Source organism: Ylistrum balloti, unplaced genomic scaffold (assembly GCF_031769215.1).
Source record: "Ylistrum balloti isolate Yb309-2 unplaced genomic scaffold, AGI_CSIRO_Ybal_v1 Utg371048, whole genome shotgun sequence".
Taxonomy (NCBI): domain Eukaryota; kingdom Metazoa; phylum Mollusca; class Bivalvia; order Pectinida; family Pectinidae; genus Ylistrum; species Ylistrum balloti.
Window position 1 is genome coordinate 255981 of NW_026782580.1, and position 21182 is coordinate 277162.

Genomic DNA, 21182 nt, shown 5'->3' on the forward strand with positions numbered 1-21182 from the left:
ATTTACGGAGGTGTTTTTTGTGTTTCCTTCCTGTCTACTGTATTTAAGTGTATGATAGACATTCTCAGGGAATTTTCTGACATTTGATTCATTATTGAGGAGATATACGGACACTGAAAGTTCACATTCATCATCAAGTGGATTACCTTAACTTCAGGAAAATTTTTACTTCATAATGACATTACCTTTAAACAGTTTTGAATTTTGACTTTAAAGTTCAGTCTTTGGTTGATTTTTGTTATCATTTCTCTGTGGTATTGGACTTGATTGTGACCATGAGTCTTAAGTTGGATACCCCTCACTATGCTAATGGTGACGTGCCTCCATTTTATGGCACAAACCCACCGCCACCTCTTCTGCATGTGTCTCGGGACCAGTTCTATCATCATCTTGCTTACCTAGAGGATGAACTTTGGCACAATAATTCTAATGCAGCTTTGCCACACAAAAAACGTAACAAGCACATAACTTCTCCACCAGTGGCCGAGACACAGGAACATGTTTCTCCACCATTATTCCAAAAAGAGGACAGGACCCACCCGTCTCTTGCTACACCTCCAGAACGGGACAGTGACAGTTCCAGTACTCGAAAACGGCATGAAAAACACCTGGCTCGCCAAGCCAGCTATAGCGAACTACCACATGAAACATATTCCAAGTCTGCAGGAATGATGAGGATCTGGGAACGGAGTCAGTCCCAACCAAGTAGTAGAAGGACAAGCCCCCTTGAGGGCCAGGAGAGCCACACAGATTACCGGGATGTGAACTCAATGGTGACCAAACACAGATCACCCCACTCCCCTCAGGTGAGAATTTTGTTCATCAAATCTACCCCCAAATAATGCCACTTGTTCTGTACTCACATATAATTCTGTATGTGAAACACTGTTTATCTTACCTAATGTTGGGGTGTTGGGATTTTGCTATTTGCAATTGTTTTCGAGTTTATTTTGACAGAAAGTCTCCTATCTTGATGCTTTTCTCTGTTCATGCTCAGTGCAGTCCTTTTTGATAAACTTTCTTTTCTTGTTGATGGCAGTATGGTGTTTTGATTGAATGGGATAAATGATAATTGTTTAAATACCATCTAGGATTTTGGTCATATTGATCCGTCTCTTTCGTTGTGTAAATATCTCACTTGGTAGCATCTATGGTAAAGAGAACATTGTTTAGGATACAATCTTGAGCAGGCCAGCTTGAGAAAGGAGGGGTATAATATTCCCAGTATTTTGACATCCTCAGGAAGACTTATTTATTTGACAAAACAATGAATTCAACTTAAGTTCTAACGGGAAATAAGATACAACAGACTCAATCTAATGATTAAGTTGTCAAATTTGTTTACGTCTTGTGATTTAATTTTATCTGAGTCATCTCAGTTAAGTCATTTTGATAAAAGAAAAAATACAGGAAAGTATTACTAGTATGATGTTAAATGAAATTAGAAATAGCATGTGTATTTTATTATTTGGCATATTCATCAAATGTTTCATTGATGGTGTTTTTACGCTAGGATTGGTCTTACTTGTATTTTATAGTGTGCTGTAATGCTTTAATATATATTTCAGTTTTAAAGTTATAAAGATATGACTGAAGAAAAAGAAAAATTTCTAAATATTAAATTGATAGTGAATATGATAAATATTGGCTTAAAAAAATCAATAAAAAAAGAATTAACAAAAATTAATGTATATTAAATATGATGAGAAAAAAAAATCTCTTTCATGTACTTGAATATTCTGTCTTGAAGGCATATTGATACTTTTCACCTGTCTAAATTGATAGAAAACAATATGATTATAGTCATAAGGATTGATATCATTGAGAACTGTCAGTGTCTGTCCCCACTGGCATTTAGTACGTAGCCTATTCGTGTCTTCAGGGTTTGCACTCACTCACATTTTGTTGTTTAAAACACTTAATTTTAAAGTGATCTTCAACTCAATTTCAGTGAATGATTTACCTTGAAAAAAAATATCGCAGAAAAAATTTTACATGTAATTGAACAATCTGTGTTGTAGTTAATTACTTGAAGTCCTCATGGAGCACTTACAGCATATGATATGACATAACAGTGGCGATTTAAATGTATTTAATGTACATTTAAACTTTAAAGGTCAGAAACATTTAAATTACTACAGTTCAGAAATTTAAATGTTTTAAATTTGTTAGAATCGTGTCAGACTACAAAGGAGTACATTAATCTCTTTTTTGTAAAAATATTTTTAGAAGAAACCAAATTGCCCTTAAAAAACACATCAGAATACTGTGAATTAAACCCCACTTTATTATTCTGTGGATCAATATTTATTTTTCAAATGTCTCTGCTGTCTGTAATTACAAGGGAAATGGGATACTTTTGTGAGTGTAATATGCTATTATTGGGACAAGGATCCAAGGAAACCTTGTATCTACATGTTGAGATGGAATGTGATTTTTTTAGATAAGGAAAATTGTTAACCATGATTGCCAGAAAAAATACACCTTTTCCGCGCTCATTATTTCACTTGATGCAAATAAATTATCTAAGATTTCGGCAAATTCTAAAATTTCAGGTAAAATTTCTTTACTGATAAATGAAAAGGCAGGAATAGACAATTAGTAATAAAAAAATTCTTGATGTCTTCAGACATTTTGATAAAGTATAAGAGCAAAATGTATGAAATTATGAATCATGTGCAGATATATATGTAATTCTGCTAAGGTCTGCAAAATACTTGACAGACAGCGTTGTTGTTTTATATGGAGTTAGGTACACAGATAACAAAGCCACGTGTAAGTAGAACATTTACATTTTTGCATCATATATTATATCAATTATACATCTGATAACAAACAACTCTGGACATGCAGAACTTCAAACTAATAAAACATTCTGATGATACAGATCACAATCTTTATCACTCAACATCTTGATATCATTCATAAATAGTCATATCAGTTGGCTGTGTATTAGAGGCCGTATAATTACTGTTTACTTAAGTAATTATGCTTGCTTAGTTTATTTAAACAATAACCAATTAGCTATGATAAACACATGCAGGCAGCAACGATCATTTATCATTAAACACATGTAGTCATACACCTAAGTTTTTGTATACATATAAAGGTAGTTTCAAGATCAACAGATAGAATTTCTATTATCTCCTATATTTATTCGCCAATAAAGCTTGTCCCTGCTTTGTGTAGATACACATGTATGGGGTAGCCAGAATTGTTGTGGAATTAGATATTATCTATATGATAGCCTGCAATTTTTATTATTAATATTGATATCATAATATGAGTAGTGCAAAAGAGGGTATTGATAAGAATGTGTTTGAGAGGAACCTATCACAGCCACAATCTGCAACTATCTGGGTATTGTAAGGTCGCATAAACATAAACAATGCCCTATACATACAAATAGCTCTACCCCACAGAGTCGAGGAGAGCTGCCTGACAATCCGATGTCCTTTTAGTATCAGATATACCATATTATTTGATGTATATATATGTACAATGTGATGAGATAGGCTAACCGGTAATTTATCCTACTGTAAAGATACACAAGTCATTTTGTTCCATAGTAAAACAATTAACACCTGGCAAATCTGGTATTTATTGGAATTTTATTACAATTGGAGAGCAAGACATTCTCATTTATGGTTTTTACTCTATGTGATCATCAAATAGGTTATTCTTGAATGCAACAGTAATTAGAAATAGAAAAATTATCTTGCATGCATATCTGTAGATCATTTTTAACAAACATATCAACTAAAGCCTTAATTTAAGAATGTCCCTAAATTGGTTTATCACATCTGCTTACAGCCAATTGTCCCCTAAATTTCTAAATAAAATTTTCCACCTGAATAATTTCTCTTCTCTTCATTTAGGATATATCAACTTTTTTTTAAGATACCAAATGTTTGCCAGACTTGTAAATGTTATATTGTGGTGATAAGTTACTTGAAAAGTCGTGGTAGTCATGGAAGCACAATCATTACATTGCAACTGTTTTCAGCGATTCTATCCGGTTGATCTGGAATTGTACATATACCTTTCCATCAAGGAATGATCGCTTAATGAAGTGTTAGGGTCAGTATCTGTCAATGATTTGGTGATGGTTGTGAAAACTTTTATTGTTGGAATCTTATATGACAAAATGATCAAAACCTTTGTAGTCAGTAGTTCAAAGGTATGGAGATCTTGGTTGTCTTATTCATAATACTTCAAATATTTACAAGCAACCTTTAGACATTTCAATAAAAAAAATGGACTTATTTTTAATATTTCATTGAAGGTGTTTATTAGAGGATGCTTGTATTTGCATTTTGAATTGCACAATCATTTCATTAACACGAATAAATTATTACGTTGACTGCACCAATAGAAAAAGAAAACCGACCACCAATGGTGATGTGTAACATGTTTATCATTTTTTCCACCTCTTACACCTGTATGATACAGCTTTTAAAAATTCCTTTAAGGTCTTTTTGAAAATGTGATGTTGACTGTTTGTTATAGTTATGAAATACTAGCTACAAAACTTCAGAAATGAGGACATTTGTAGTATTGATTTAAAAACAGGTGTCACAATTTTTTTTATTGCACTATGAAAAATCTCATTATGTTATGATTGCTTATATTAGGAAAGGCATATTTTGTTGGTAATATTATTATATTTATATGTTGATTTCATGTGAGTGCTAAAATTCGCCTGAAAAGAAGGGATGCACGGTTAGTGGATAAACAAGATAACACTTCCTGTCATTAGGCTCTGTTTTCTTGTTTGTGTTTGCTGAAAACATTCTGAGGATATTTATGATGTTATCGCTATCGTTTATCAGACATGGTAGAAGTTCACTTTAAAGAAACTGAGCTAAAAGTGACATTATGTACTAGAGTGATACAACTCGGCATTAAATTATTTCAGTGTTATAACCATGTTTATACCGAGAGAACCTCTCAAGCACATCAGATCAAATTCTGTCGTCTTAGATTTCTTGTATACCTGTCCTCTCACCTGAGGAGAAAGACCTGAATCACAAAAAGCATCATAGGAAATGTTTATCTCCTGATCAACACAAAAATCTTTGCAGGCATCATGAAATGTTTATCAATTATATCTGTACGGGTTGTAATTTTGCTTTAATACATACAGCTGTGATCATATTTTCAAATACTTGAAAACTGTTTAAGTTTAAAGCTTATAATTTAAAGCCTGTAAAAATTATGAAGTTTTTCTTTTCTTATCATGTGATGTAAGTTATCTGTAGTATGAAATAAGAGCTTAAAAAATCTGTAACATATGAAGCAGTTTTCATTAATATGTATTATATGTAAGTGGACTTGGCTAGTTAACTGAATAGCAGAACCTGTCGTATGTAAAAATCCCTTAACGATAACAAATTTGTTTCTCAAGTACCATCGTGAGACACACAAATTATGGAATGCTGACTTGATTTTCAATGGCCACATGCACTTTGTATAGCTCTAATGACGGTACCTACAGGTTCAGAGTATATAGTCACAGTGCATCCAGTGGGTCGTAACAAAAGAAACTGATACACTAGTGTCAACCTCTACTTGTGTTTGAGGAAATAGGCAGTTAAAGTTCATCCCAGGCCACCTCATTTGGTCAAAGACTTCTACTTCAAACATACAAACTAAATAACACATAAGTAGTTAGAGTTAGGCCAAGTAAATACACCCTTATTAACTTTGTCACTTAAGACCTCATTATTATTTAGATCAACAAAGAAAATACTGACGGGGTATCAGAATCATAATTCAAACATGATTTCAATGAAAGTATGGGTAAATATGAACAAAAGAATGGTTTACAAAGAAGCTCATGGAAAAGTATAAAGAAAAAAGAACAGGTGTTCTGAAAGATTAAGTGTTTTCAGCTTCATCAAAAACACTTGCATTGTAAATATTGGTATTTCAAAGTACAAGTTAAACAATTTCATACTCAGAATTCTGTTTTATTTTCCCTATTTCATATTTGTGTGTAAAATTATAATTCAATGGGGTTCATCAAAACCAATGATCAAATCTGGATATAGTTATAAAACAGTTATAGTTCCTTATATATCCTTGTTTCCTGTTGTCATTGGAAAATATGCCACCACTGTTAGCAAAAAAAAGTCATGGTAATTCATCACATTATCTGCATTACCTTTTTCTCAAATTTTCACCATTTATCACACAAAACGTTGCATTTTCTAATATTCTTAACATAATATTCATTTTATACAAATTTTTTGCAACATTCAAACTACAAACAAATTTGCTGGAAAAGAAATTTGCGCTAATTTGTTATGTAATTCGAAACCTGTCTTGCAATTTGTAATTAATCAATTATAAATTCACAGGTATATGTATGAAATTATACACAGAAATTGTGATTAAACCACTCTTTTTTTTTAACCATGCATTCCTCATAATACAATTTATTATAATTTATTTTAATAGGAAAACTAATATAATACAGCTACATAATGATAACCTGTATAACTAAATTCTGACTTAACTACTAAAATAAAATATTCCATATTTGGCAATTATTTACCGCTACTATATTTGGTGAGAAGAATTTATTAGATTGTTCAGTGGCAGCGTATGAATTAAATTTTGTTAATCTATAAATAATCTTTCTCTATACTTGTTATGTTAAATCATCAGTGTATATCTGTGTCGAAAGGGTATCTTAATTATAAAGTGACTAATACAGATATAATACACATTATGAATAAGCATGCATGCAAATGACCTGATGTATTTGATACATACTGATTCAGTGATGTGTTTGATAGATACTGTGACATGTTTGATAGATACTGGTTCAGTAATGTGTTTGATAAATACTGGTTCAGTAATGTGTTTGATAAATACTGGTTCAGTGATGTGTTTGATAGATACTGATTCAGTAATGTGTTTGATAGATACTGGTTCAGTGATGCGTTTGATAAATACTGGTTCAGTGATGTGTTTGATAGATACTGGTTCAGTGATGTGTTTGAAAGATACTGGTTCAGTGATGTGTTTGATAGATACTGGTTCAGTGATGTGTTTGATAGATACTGGTTCAGTGACGTGTTTGATACATACTGGTTCAGTGATGCGTTTGATAAATACTGGTTCAGTGATGTGTTTGATAGATACTGGTTCAGTGATGTGTTTGAAAGATACTGGTTCAGTGATGTGTTTGATAGATACTGGTTCAGTGATGTGTTTGATAGATACTGGTTCAGTGACGTGTTTGATACATACTGGTTCAGTGATGTGTTTGATAAATACTGGTTCAGTGATGTGTTTGATAGATACTGGTTCAGTGATGTGTTTGATAGATACTGGTTCAGTGACGTGTTTGATAAATACTTGTTCAGTGACGTGTTTGATAGATACTGGTTCAGTGATGTGTTTGATAAATACTGGTTCAGTGACGTGTTTGATAGATACTGGTTCAGTGATGTGTTTGAAAGATACTGGTTCAGTGATGTGTTTGATAGATACTGGTTCAGTGATGTGTTTGAAAGATACTGGTTCAGTGATGTGTTTGATAGATACTGACTCAGTGATGTGTTTGATAGATACTGGTTCAGTGATGTGTTTGATAGATACTGGTTCAGTGATGTGTTTGATAGATACTGACTCAGTGATGTGTTTGATAGATACTGACTCAGTGATGTGTTTGATAGATACTGACTCAGTGATGTGTTTGAAAGATACTCGTTCAGTGATGTGTTTGATAGATACTGACTCAGTGATGTGTTTGATAGATACTGACTCAGTGATGTGTTTGATAGATACTGGTTCAGTGATGTGTTTGATAGATACTGACTCAGTGATGTATCTGAAGTTAAAAGTTATTGGTGTTACTGAAGATTAGGCTTGTAATGTTCAGTGTGTGTATATAAGCGAGCCAGTATTAGAACATCTGGTTTATACAGGATGTTAACTGTTTATAGTGTTTGTGTTTCTATGTAAGACATCTCCATTTCCTGCTGAATATTTATATATTTTATTTCTAACTTGAAAAACTAGCTCTGCTGATAATTTCATTTTAATATCATGTAGTTATTTAGACTTAGTTTGGAAAACAGAAAGAGTTATATATGAGTGATAAACATGATTTATTAAATGTAGTATTTGGAACATTTTAAAACATGAAATTAATGTGTGTACTCTTAGCAGAGTGTTTTGAAGAATTCCATTTAATTTTCATGATAATGGGTAGGGTTTGCTGCACAGGAAGTGGAGAAATGATGACAGTATTTGTTGGTGTCATCAAGTTGATTAATTCATAGCATCATTAATTTCTCAAACTCGAAGCCGTCCTGTATATTTGTTATAAAAGCCCATCATCTGACAAGATACAATTAAGTTTGTGAAATAGACATACAGGAATAAGAGTTTGCCTTTTTCAGTACATACAAATTAACATGACATAGCATAATCATTAATTTATGAATGATGTAACAGGGAACAATGATACCAAGTGTTGACTGTATGATGATTCACATTAATTCAGGTATATCATAATTATAGAATAAGTTAACCTGTTGATTGACAGGCAGACCCTACACACCAGTCTTTGTATTTCTTACCAATTTACCTTATGACGCGTGAGTGTTTGATGGAGAAAAGAGTTGATGAATTTGAAATGTCCCTGACGTGCAGTATCATGTGATACCCCTCCCTCGTGAGTCAGGACCTTTGGTGGGCTAGCTGCCGTGCTATGTAAGTTTATTAGTGTTTATTTGTTTTTACCTTTAAGGTTTAAAAGTACATCAGCTGTCTGTAACTAGTCTACACCTGAGACACAGATACATCTGAAATGATCCCTCTCCGCCTTCTTAGCCGGTGATGGATAGATTCAATTTAGTTATAATTACACGTCCATCAGTACCAACAGTAGTAGAAATTAATTAATTGTGAATGTTTTTAAGTGCTATGAATCATTTTCTTTTGTTTTAAATTTGATTGTATTGTTTAAGTTTGGTTTCCATCCAAGCGAGTTAAGTGTGTACTACCGGCGACAATGTTTTACAGGGAGGTCGGGACCTACTGTATTTGTGAAGTACACGTTTAATGATAGGCGTTATTTCTGTGGTTTAGAACCTGAATTGCGGGGGCGGGATTTAAGGTTGTTTCTGCACTTGGTGATATAAAGATCTACCACTTAAGGCAATACAAAATTTAAACATACTCTTTTATGTTAACTTTTAAACAGGTTAATTGAAGTATGCATTTTTTGTCTACATATATTGATCCATCTGATACTGTCATTATATAATATTATATAAAATTCAAATATAAGTCAAAAAGATGGTGTGATATATAATCATACAGGTTGTACAAGATGGCAAATAGAACTGTTACTGACAAAAAAATCCATTTCTGCACTCAATAGCATCATATGCTGTAGTAGTCAAACAGCTGTGGAAAAAAAGAATATGGAATTGTATTGACTATAATGTGCAGACCTTAATAGAGTAAGGACCTGAGAAATAATAAACTTCTACAGGAGTTGTTTGCCTGTAGCAGATGTGTCTTTACTGTAACTTGTCCCAGTGAAAGCACCAGAGGTGCTGGTCTTGTTGTTTTGTAAAGATGTTGAACAGCATGTACCAGCAAGATTTGCCGACAGAATCACAAATTTGCCGGAAACACTACAACATTTACATTTGTCTCACCTGTCCTGTTTTAATCACCTAATTAATTGGGCACCTGTCAGAGATTGACAGACAAAATGATCAAAGCATACAGCCTTGTTTTACCTAGTCATGTCACACAGAAAACCCCTACACACAATTTCTGGTCCCATACAAAGCTTTTTTGTACATTTCCTGGAAATGTTTTGAAAGAAATGAGAATAACATGGAACTGGTCATTTGGTGACTTCTGATCATTGGCTTTAATGGTTTCTATAATTATTTATTTGTGACTGTTGTAAATAAATAAATGCTTGATTTTTCATGTCTGAAAGTTTTTTGCTTTTGTTTTGATTAATTTTGAAAATAAATACGTTGAACTGACTGTTTTGTTGAGATATTTTTAATTACCATAGCTATGCAGAGGGGCTATTAAATCAGATAGAATGATATCAGTACGCTTTGTATCATGTGAACTCTTATGATGGTCATGAGTCCAATCATTTCTAACATTATATATCATAGAAACAGATAACCATTTACACGAACAACATATAACTGTGCGTTATTCTTGCTGAAATCCTTGTTAAAATTTGTATGTTGTATGAAAGGTTCCAAGTAGATTTAGGAGGATTGGAGTGCTACTATATCTTTGTACTCTTTTTCTTAAAATGAATTAGAATTAAGTGTTTGGATATAATTGGGAATAAGAATGTGTATACGACTTGTGAGATAATTATGACTGCTTTAGCATACACTGCACCACTTGATGTAAATACTAGGGACCACATCCTGTACGGCCTTGTGTAGGGTTTCAATTGTAATTCACATCATGAATGAAAATAGTCTGAGCCTCAAGGAGGAGATTCTGATACCTTCCTACAATTGTATGTATATATATGGAATATGTGACCCACTGACACATTTCCCCTGCTACTGTTGAGCCAAGTACAGCCTGTAGAACATTGCCCTTATAACCAGGTACTGCTTACATGTGTTTCATAAAGCAAATATTGGCTTCGGTTTCTTATCAGTTGTCACATCTTGATCTATAATAATTACATTAAATATGGCATTCATTATTTGTTTATTTTATTAATTTTTTTTGTAACAATTTATAGATATCATCAGGTCATTTCAATATGTTACATAGTAAACAAGAAAACTTTAATACATCCAATCGAGGCCAGCTCAGAAACTTATTGCGAGGGTAAATCAGGCGAGTCTGAGGCCAGCTCAGAAAGTAGTAGCTGAGGTAGAAAAGGCGAGAGCTTGAGGCCAGCTTAGTGATAGTAGCTAGGTAGTTAGGGTAGACGAGTCAAGCTCCATGTTACAGTAGCAGAACCTTTCCCCAATCCCAATGCCCCCCCCCCCCCTAAAAAAAAAAAAAGTCCTGTAATAAGCCAATTCCCTGACTTGAATGGTTATGAAATTCTTTGTGCTGGACCAGTTTTACTCTAAAGTGTGGTTACACCACACAGCTACTCCATGCAGTGTAGGGTGGTTTTTTCCTGTGTGTATATATGTACATACATAGGTGTTTTATCTTGTTAACATCTTATCGAGTGTCTGAGATTTGTCGGATCATTGCCTCTTTAAACCTGCTACATACATACACCAGGTATTGGATGTCCCAGTCTTACAGTGTCACACAGACCCTAAATACCCTGTTAGTAAACAATACGACCCAGTTTAAATGTGTGGTGCCTCTTTTTAATTATGATACAAACAATGTCTGGGACCAGCTTTGTTTCCAATACCAAAATCTCGTAAGTCCATCTCTGTACTTTGTCTTGCACAATGACAATATATTGTCTGTGTAATTTTTATATTGAAGTTTAGTTAAAAATCAAGACATTATTTACTTCTATTTCATTCATATTACTGATGTATTTTCAAAATTTTTACCTGTACATCTCTTTTTTAAATGAGGTTTCATTCAACGCAAGTTTTGTGAATTAACCGGGAAGAAGGTAAAAATAATTCTCAATGACTTTTGATGATGTAGATAGAGCTTTTGTCACTGTTGTCAAGACATAATCTTATGTACAATAGATGAGCTTTTCAAATTTAGAACAGAGTTCCTTTCAAATTTAGTTCATTTCTTTTTTTTTTTTATTTAATTAAGAAATTCCTTTTAAAACTTAGTAAATGAGATATTTTTCAAATTATGTACAGAAGTTCCAATGTAGATATATAAATTACATGAATTATTATCTATAAAATAACAAAAAATATTTGAATTAATCATATTCCACGATGAGAACAGGAAACAAACGACTGTAGGAACAATTAAGATATACAGTACATATTGTAACAACATATTTATGACAGCTTTTCAAATAAAGTAATTTGCTGATGCTTCAAGTGAAGTTAATGAGGTCAAATGAATGCTGTTAAAATTTGATTGATTGAAAGCTACATTGTACATGTATATATATTCTCATAAAATTACACAAAAAAGTATTTGTCATTGTGATGTGAACATTATGATGACAATATTTATTTGTACAGAGTTTGCTCTTGTTGTAATGATTGATTATAACGAGGAATGTGATTTAGGTCTATAAAGTTATGCAAAGTATGTTAGTGGCCCAAACACATACATATTGAAGGAAGATAAAGTTTGATTTGTGTGCTGTCAGAGTCTCAAATTCTTCATAAAATTTGAAAGATATTAACAATTATTAAATGGATAAAGTTTTCTGTTATAATCACCTGTTCACAGCCATCAACTATCTAAAGTTGCTAACCTATAGGCTTAACCCACTTATTTCCTGCCTTCAACTATCTAAAGTTGCTAAACTTTAGGCTAAACCCACTTATTTATGGCCATTAACTACCTTAAGTTGCTAACCTTTAGGCTAAACCCACTTATCTACGGCCATTAACTACCTTAAGTTGCTAACCTTTAAGCTAAACCTGCTTATTCACGGCCATCAACTACCTTCAGTTGCTAACCTTTAGGCTAAACCCACTTATTCAGAGTCATCAGCTATCTAAAGTTGCTAACCTTTTGGCTAAACCTCCTTATTCACAGCCATCAACTACCTTCAGTTGCTAACTTTTTGGCTTAACCCACTTATTCATAGTCATCAGCTATCTAAAGTTGCTAACTTACCTTTAGTCTATGACTACCAATTTACAGCCCTTAATTAATTTGCTAACCTTTACACTATAACTGCTACCTTCTAGTCTGTTGATCCAATTGGTGTTATTGTGCTCTATTTAATTTTGGCATTTTAGCCATGACCTGGTCCCTGAACACTGCTGGTTTCCTTATATGGATAGGAGGACCTTAGAAAATGTCCTTATATAGAACAGGTGCCATGTATAATTGGCTTTGTTGCAAGGTTGCAAGGTAACATAATTCTATCTAATGTTAGATGCTGCAACACTGTTTCCTTATATGGATCAGCCACTAAGAAATACTGATTGGCCCTGTTGTATGGCATCATTGATGGAGATAGTTGCTAAGCAACATTTTCTCCCTGATGCCACCTCACTGGACAAATTAATATTTTACTCAGGTGTATTATCTTCAATTTGTAAATTGCCAAAGTTATAACCAACAGTTATTGTATTTCAGCTCTGTGTAATGTTGATGTTTAATTTACCTTGACTATTATGCCTTGTTTGATGATATAAAAATGTACTCGTTTATAATCTTCATTTGATGTTGGTTTCTTTGCCTTGTGTAAACATATATAACTCTGTATGGCATTCAGTGTGCAACTGCTGTTTTTAGGGGTGCATGTTAATACTGTAAACAGTTACCCGTTTGAAACATGGGTGGTGTTCCATCTGAGCATTTATCACATTATAGATTTACCTAGTCAGTTTATCCTCATGTCAGCAGTAGAATTAACCAATTTTTTGTGTCCACAGAGCAATGGCATGATGGAGAAGGGAGGCGACCACGAAGGTGTCATCAACCTGTCCACCGTGAACAAAGAAGGGCCATCCCCGCTTACACAAAATGGCGATACTCACTCCACAGAAAACGGGGAGGTAGAATCTCAGGTATGCCAAATCTTTCACAGAGTTGAGGAAGTATTCAGTAGTAATTCATGGACTTACTGACATGTTTCAGTATCAGTAGCATGATCTACATCACAGTGACTTTTTTAATTCCCAAATTGTTTAACCATGGTGCCTATGATAATTCATGTATCAGACATTGTATTGTTTTTTATTACAATGTCTTACTTAACAAAGAATTATGCTACAGTCATCTTTTCTTAAAATTATCAAAATGCTAGCAGACTGTTGCTTTGATAAAATAGACATTGAAAAAAGTTGAAATACTAACACCGTTATCTTGTTTCTTTAGGGTCAACTTTCACATTCACCTCATACCAAGTCCACAACAGGGAGTGGAGCCGCTAAACGTAAGACAAAATCTAATAGTATGGTGGAACTGGGGGCTGGAATCACTCCCACAGGGCCACACCCCTCTTTGATGATGATGGCTGCTGCCCAACATGGCATGATGCCACAGCAGATGCAACAGCTCCTTCAGCAACAGAATCAGGGTCTATCACCACAGCAACTACAGCAGATCATGCAGCACCAGTCCATGATGCTGCAGCACCAGGTGGGTACAACAATTATAATGGAACCACATGTGGTGAAGCAACACCCCATTTGGGAGAAATACACCTTAGGTAGAGAAATACCACCACATTTGATGAAAAGGAAGCATGTGTGTGGAAGATACGCTTAAGATTAGCAACACTCGTGGGGAAAATACACTGTAGGTAGAGAATAGCACCACATGTGAAAAAACAGCACCACTTGTGGGGAAGATGCATCTAAAGTACATGATAGCACAATTTGTGAGGAAACAGCACTGCATGTATTTAGAAAATGCTCCTTAGGTATATAATCCACCACATGTGTGGACACAACACTGAACTTGAAGAAAATGCACCTTTGGTAGGTAAAAAGCACCTTTTGAGGGGGAAATAAAAATACCATGACAGTAGCTAAATAATTTTGCCAAGTTAAAGATCAGCTACAACAATGGTAAATAGCAGTTATGACAGTTTGTTGCACAAGTGTAGTGTGGTATTGAAATAGTTATTGTTCCATAAACAGCTAATGATTTCTGATGAGGGAGAATAAAATAAAAGAAAATTTTCACCCTTTTTTTTTTTTTTTTTGTTCTTGTTTTTTTATATATTTTTTTCTTTGTTTTTTGTTTTGTTTGTATAATCATGAGTTAAAGTGATCCATTAGCTATGTTGTTGCGTCACTAGTCAGATTCTGTTCTAGCTAATGACAAATATGTATAAAGATCGGAATTACCTAAATGGAAGGGATTTATGAATTTGTGTAGCTTGTATGACTGTTTTTACTGTTTTAATTCATCCAGTTGACAGTGTGTCATGTTTGTTTGACATTTAAAGTAGAAATGAAGTCTGTGATAATTTTCTTGTCTTCTAGGTGAGGATGAACATAAATTATTGGTTTCAAGGTTGTTTGTATTGTGATTCTGTGAAGTTTGGTGGAGAGAAAGAGAGTGATAGAGAGAAGTGAAGAGAGAAGATCGAAAAGCAATAGTGATATCTCACTAACTGCTAACTAAAGTCCACCAATGAAACATTTTAACTTTGATAAAAAATATGTTAAAACAGCATCAAAAATACACTAACAAATTAAGATGATAAGTTATCAAGATGTCAAAACTTTTTCCACCTTTACAACAGCTGTATTGTATACACATACAAGTGTTTTTACATATACTTCTTCATGATGGGCACAAACAATAGAATTTGTTAATGTTTCCTGTATATGTTTAAAAAACAATGTCTAAAATCGGTTGAAATATACCTCTTTTTAAAAACAATGCTGAGATTGATAAGAAGGGTGTAACCTCATTGTATGTGTCTCAGTATTGCCTGTGTAATAATTGTAACAAATCTAATCTAACAGTAAGGAATTGTCATTCTGACCTTGACAGGTAATAAAAGGCAAGCTGTCCTTTGGCCGTAGGCTTGACCGGTCTGTTGGTCAGCAGATCAACCAGACTATCCATCAACACTAACACATGTTACCTGTCATACCTGTCTGTTCCTTCTCACTTCAGCTCTGAGGTGTTGAGTGCCTGTATTGTCACATTCATGTATATATCAAATGCTTTTCATGTTAAATTTGCATAGATCACAGAATTATAAATAGAATTCTAGAAGCTAACATCTGTTCTTCGTTACTGGCTACTACTTTTTGGCCATTATCAGATACCAGATATTTTCATAATATAAATTAATACAAATCACAACTTCTATTATTGCACTTGAGGCTAACATAAAGTCATTGTACTTTACTTTGAATGGGAAGAATTGTTTTGAGGATAAGATTTAGTGATGGATCTTCAAGGAATGTGATAAAGGAAAGGTTTTGAGGAAAAATTCATTCAGGCTTTGTAAGCATGCAGACTAGCTTAAGGACCAAATATTCATTCATTATTTCTGAAATAGAAAGACTGGTGTTTTAGTCATTGTTCCTTAAGGACAGTGTTTGATTTGTGGGTGAAAGTTTCGTTGTTGATCCTAGAGCTGGTGGTGAAAGCTTTGTTTGTAGTTTCTGAAGGAGGTGCATGGATCTTGAGGGTGAAAGCTTTAGTCATTTTTCTTGGAGTAGGATGGTGGGTTTTGAGGGTGAAAGCTTTAGTCATTGTTCCTGGAGTAGGATGGTGGGTTTTGAGGGTGGAAGATTTAGTCATTGCTCCTGGAGTAGGATGGTGGGTTTTGAGGGTGGAAGATTTAGTCATTGTTCCTGGAGTAGGATGGTGGATTTTGAGGGTGAAAGCTTTAGTCTTTGTTCCTGGAGTAGGATGGTGGGTTTTGAGGGTGAAAGCTTTAGTCTTTGTTCCTGGAGTAGGATGGTGGGTTTTGAGGGTGAAAGCTTTAGTCTTTGTTCCTGGAGTAGGATGGTGGGTTTTGAGGGTGAAAGCTTTAGTCTTTGTTCCTGGAGTAGGATGGTGGGTTTTGAGGGTGAAAGCTTTAGTCTTTGTTCCTGGAGTAGGATGGTGGGTTTTGAGGGTGGAAGATTTAGTCTTTGTTCCTGGAGTAGGATGGTGGGTTTTGAGGGTGAAAGCTTTAGTCTTTGTTCCTGGAGTAGGATGGTGGGTTTTGAGGGTGGAAGATTTAGTCTTTGTTCCTGGAGTAGGATGGTGGGTTTTGAGGGTGAAAGCTTTAGTCTTTGTTCCTGGAGTAGGATGGTGGGTTTTGAGGGTGAAAGCTTTAGTCTTTGTTCCTGGAGTAGGATGGTGGGTTTTGAGGGTGAAAGCTTTAGTCATTGTTCCTGGAGTAGGATGGTGGGTTTTGAGGGTGAAAGCTTTAGTCATTGTTCCTGTAGTAGGTGATTGGCTTTATGGATGAAAGCTTTACCTATTTACTTTTCCTGACCTGATGCAAGAAAATTGGTTTTAAGGATGAAATCTTTAGTCTCTGTTCCTGAAGTAGGGGAATAGGTTTTAATAAAACCTTATGGAGGTGTATTACTGCTGTTTCCCATTTGTATTGTAGAGCTTTAGGCTAGAAGTACTGATCACCAGGAAAGGTGTATATATGGGATCAGATACAGGTGTGGAGAGTTTTGTCTTAATGACATAACAGTGCAGATAGAGAAACAATCAGCCTTAACAAGGATAGTCACTACTAACACCAGGGTAGATCAGCCCCTCCAGCTAGACATACTGCCAATTCATCTCAAGGAACAGCCTTGTTGATTGCTGTTTTATTGTTCTTGTTTTCTCCTACTGGTAGACAAATTTGTTATTGGAGTGGTCAGTGATGGTCATTGGTCAGGATTCTTAACATCGTCTCTTCCTTCTTTTCGGGAGAGCTGAGAGCAGGGAAATCAGAATTTATAGCTGGTCATGTTGCTTTAATTATTTACACTCCTGTACGGTTGCAGATTATTTATAGTATTAAGTCTTCACCTTTCAGTTTTTTAAAGTCTAAAATGCAGTGTATGAACTGAATCAATTACTGTAGGATATATTCTTGTGGAACAGGTCCTTTTTTTTCCCAAATTTTACAAACAATTTTTGTTTATTCAATTTCTGATTGTATATTGCATTTATTGATGTCCCTGAAGCATTGTTTCTTTATTGCACAAATACAGTTGTAAGTTGTTTTTAGACGTATTTCATGTATCTGCTGCACTTATAATAGGTCCATATTATACATGGCACCAACAAATATTACAAAATATCTACCATTGTATGGAGCTACTATGGTGTAGCCTTACCATAGCCAGTTGTGTATTACCAGCTCATGAAACGACAACTGCTTTGGAATATTGCAAGTAATGTTAGCAAATTGATGTTGCCTCCTCCTGTAACAAGATAAAAATTGTTTATGGTTTAATATGAGCATTGGGCTGGATTTAGTCAACATTTATGGATAAAGACAAAATTCATCATGAAACTATAACAAACTTCATTGACTTTGACCTTATCCTGCCTACATTCATAATCCTGTGAATGTCAAAGCAATTAATTCACTGTTTAGATATATATACAAAAATCATTGATGGTTTTGATTTAGAATGACTAAAGGTTATGAAGGTGATGTTCCCGTTTTATTAGTTCACCTGGTCCAAAGGACTGATAAGCTGATGCCATTGCTTGCTTCAGTCATCTGCTGTCAACTTTTTCTAAAAATCCCTACTAGTCATGAATGACTTGGTGGATTTTGACCAGATTTGGTCAGCAGCATCCTTGGGGGAGGGGAATAAATTTTGTATAAATGGTGGGTCTTGGGGTAAGATGAGCAGGGCAATTCTTTAAAATGATTCTTTGAAGGAATGTCAGAATTTTGTTCAAATTTTTCTGAATCATCCTTAATTGAAGGAAAATCATTTTGTGTAAACCTTGGGTCTGGCCCCTAGGGGCAGTATAGATGGGGCACACACAATAAGGGAAAAAGAGCAAATTTCAAAAAATCATTTTTTTATAGGAATGCCAGAATTACTTCTCAATTTCGCGTGGATGTGAAGCTGAATCAGTTTTGTATTAATGATGGGGGTCAGCCCTCAGAGGCAGAAAGATGGAACCCAATAGAGGAAAAAAAATCAATTTCTTTTAAGTCTTCCTTCTTTAGAAATTACAGAATTTTGTCCTATTTTGTTCTGAAGCATTTCTGAGTAAACGCAAACTCTGTATGGTTTAAATGAAGGGTCACACCACTTGCAGATTAGCTTGGTCAAGTTGGTGTTTTAGAGAAATATCTGGGAAGCCTGTCTTAAGTAAAATTTAGACCTATTTTGGTCTGAAGCATGATTGGATATAGGGGACTTAATTTGGTATAAATAAAACGACTGACTTCTCAGGTGAAAATTATAAAAATCCTTCCCATCTAGTTAGATAAGCAGTTGTGATCAAATCAAACCAGGTGAGTGATACATGCCCCATAGCCTCTTGTTTTAATTATAGTTTTTCGTTTTTTAGCTAAGCTTTAATTTGCTACAGATTTCTATATGTGGTTGCTCCAATAAATAAACTATTGATTGTTTTGTCTGTTGTCTCTGTGTTCCCTCTACCAAGAGTTGTAGCGATAAACGACCATTAGTATACAGGTGATCATGTATTATAAGGTAGCTATTATGCGACATGCTAAGTTTGCTCTGTTTAAAAAAAAATGTTGTAGGCTAAATGTAACAAGTTTAGGGTTTCAGCTAGTTGTCACTGAACCTTTGTTTTGTTTTTGGTATTTTGCTTTTTGAGTGTTGTACAAATGATGTGAATGCAATTTTCTTGTGTTTTTGAAACTTTCATTTCATCTTATAGCTGTGATAACAACAACAATTGTTAATGAGGAACATTCACACATCCACACATTACTCAGGACTTGTAGAAGCCTGTCAGATCAACTGGTTTAGTTTGTTTTCCAGAGTGCCAACAAGACAAATAGATTCTCAAAAACAGTGTCACTTGGCTGTCAACAGAAGTCTAGGACTTCCTAATGCATAAATTTGGACACATTACAATATTAATGCAATAAAAGTTAGCATACTTGTAAGATGTCAAGAGACTAGGTATTTATCACTGTGCTGATGGACGCATAATTCCAACTGTCTTATTCAGATTTGTTTATTCAATTAGTGCCCAAAATATAAGATAATTAAATAAACTGAGCTTTGAATCTACATACGGCATGTGCACAGCGCTGACAGTAAGCCACCCCATCACTCAAACCAGAACTTCTCAATGCCAGACATGGCCAATATTTTTCTGGAAACCTGCATAATTCTGAATAAACAAAATTGTAATTTTGTGAACAAAAATTTATACAGCAGTCTGTCAGACTGTCCAAATGTATGACACATGTGTTTTTAACATGTGACTTGTGGAACTTTATATTTCCTCCTTTGTTTTTTTTAAATTAAATTTTTGCATAACTATGTGAATAAACAAAATTTATGCCCATGAAGTAACTATTTAATTCCAATTAAAAAATCAACAGTCTCTACCATGCTGCCATCAAGACACTATAATTAATCATTTTGTGACTTTTCGCTACAAAATACAATGTATAACAATTAGATTCTATTTAAGATGCATAATGTTTTGCGGAATATAGGTTTTTAGGTGTAAATTCATTTTTCTGTTTAAGCAAAACATAGTCAAAGATTTGTTTGATACACAGCTCAAAGATGATACAAAGTGCGTACAAAAATTACACTAATGAGTCCTGATTGAGATACCTGGCCTAGTAATGTTATACCAATGAGCCCTGAGTGAGAAACCTCGGGTAGTAGTGTAATACTAATGAGTCTTGAGTGAGATACCTGGCCTGGTTATGTTATACCAATGAGCCCTGAGTGAGATACCTGGCCTGGTTATGTTATACCAATGAGCCCTGAGTGAGAAACCTCGGGTAGTAATGTTACACTAATGAGCCCTAAGTGAGAAACCTCGGGTAGTAGTGTAATACTTATGAGTCCTGAGTGAGATACCTGGCCTAGTATTGTTATACCAATGAGCCCTGAGTGAGATACTTGTCCTAGTAATGTTACACCAATGACCCCTGAGTGAGATACCTGTCCTAGTAATGTTACACCAATGAGCCCTGAGTGAGATACTTGTCCTAGTAATGTTACACCAATGAGCCCTGAGTGAGATACCTGTCCTAGTAATGTTACACCAATGAGCCCTGAGTGAGATACTTGTCCTAGTAATGTTACACCAATGAGCCCTGAGTGAGATACTTGTCCTAGTAATGTTACACCAATGAGCCCTGAGTGAGATACTTGTCCTAGTAATGTTACACCAATGAGCCCTGAGTGAGATACTTGTCCTAGTATTGTTATACCAATGAGCCCTGAGTGAGATACCTGTCCTAGTAATGTTACACCAATGAGCCCTGAGTGAGATACCTGTCCTAGTAATGTTACACCAATGAGCCCTGAGTGAGATACTTGTCCTAGTAATGTTACACCAATGAGCCCTGAGTGAGATACCTGTCCTAGTAATGTTACACCAATGAGCCCTGAGTGAGATACTTGTCCTAGTAATGTTACACCAAT

At 34.6% G+C, this 21182-nt stretch overlaps 1 protein-coding gene across 1 annotated transcript in view; it reads left to right on the top strand.

Moving 5' to 3' along the window:
• Positions 1 to 275: 275 nt before the first annotated feature.
• The window catches only part of LOC132560316 (forkhead box protein P1-like), a 40216-nt gene continuing 19309 nt past the window's right edge, over positions 276 to 21182 (top strand). Inside the window, exons 1-3 of the mRNA XM_060224987.1 lie at positions 276 to 806; positions 13533 to 13667; positions 13978 to 14241. Coding sequence (XP_060080970.1) covers positions 276 to 806; positions 13533 to 13667; positions 13978 to 14241 — 930 coding nt within the window. The remainder of the gene's footprint in view (positions 807 to 13532; positions 13668 to 13977; positions 14242 to 21182) is intronic.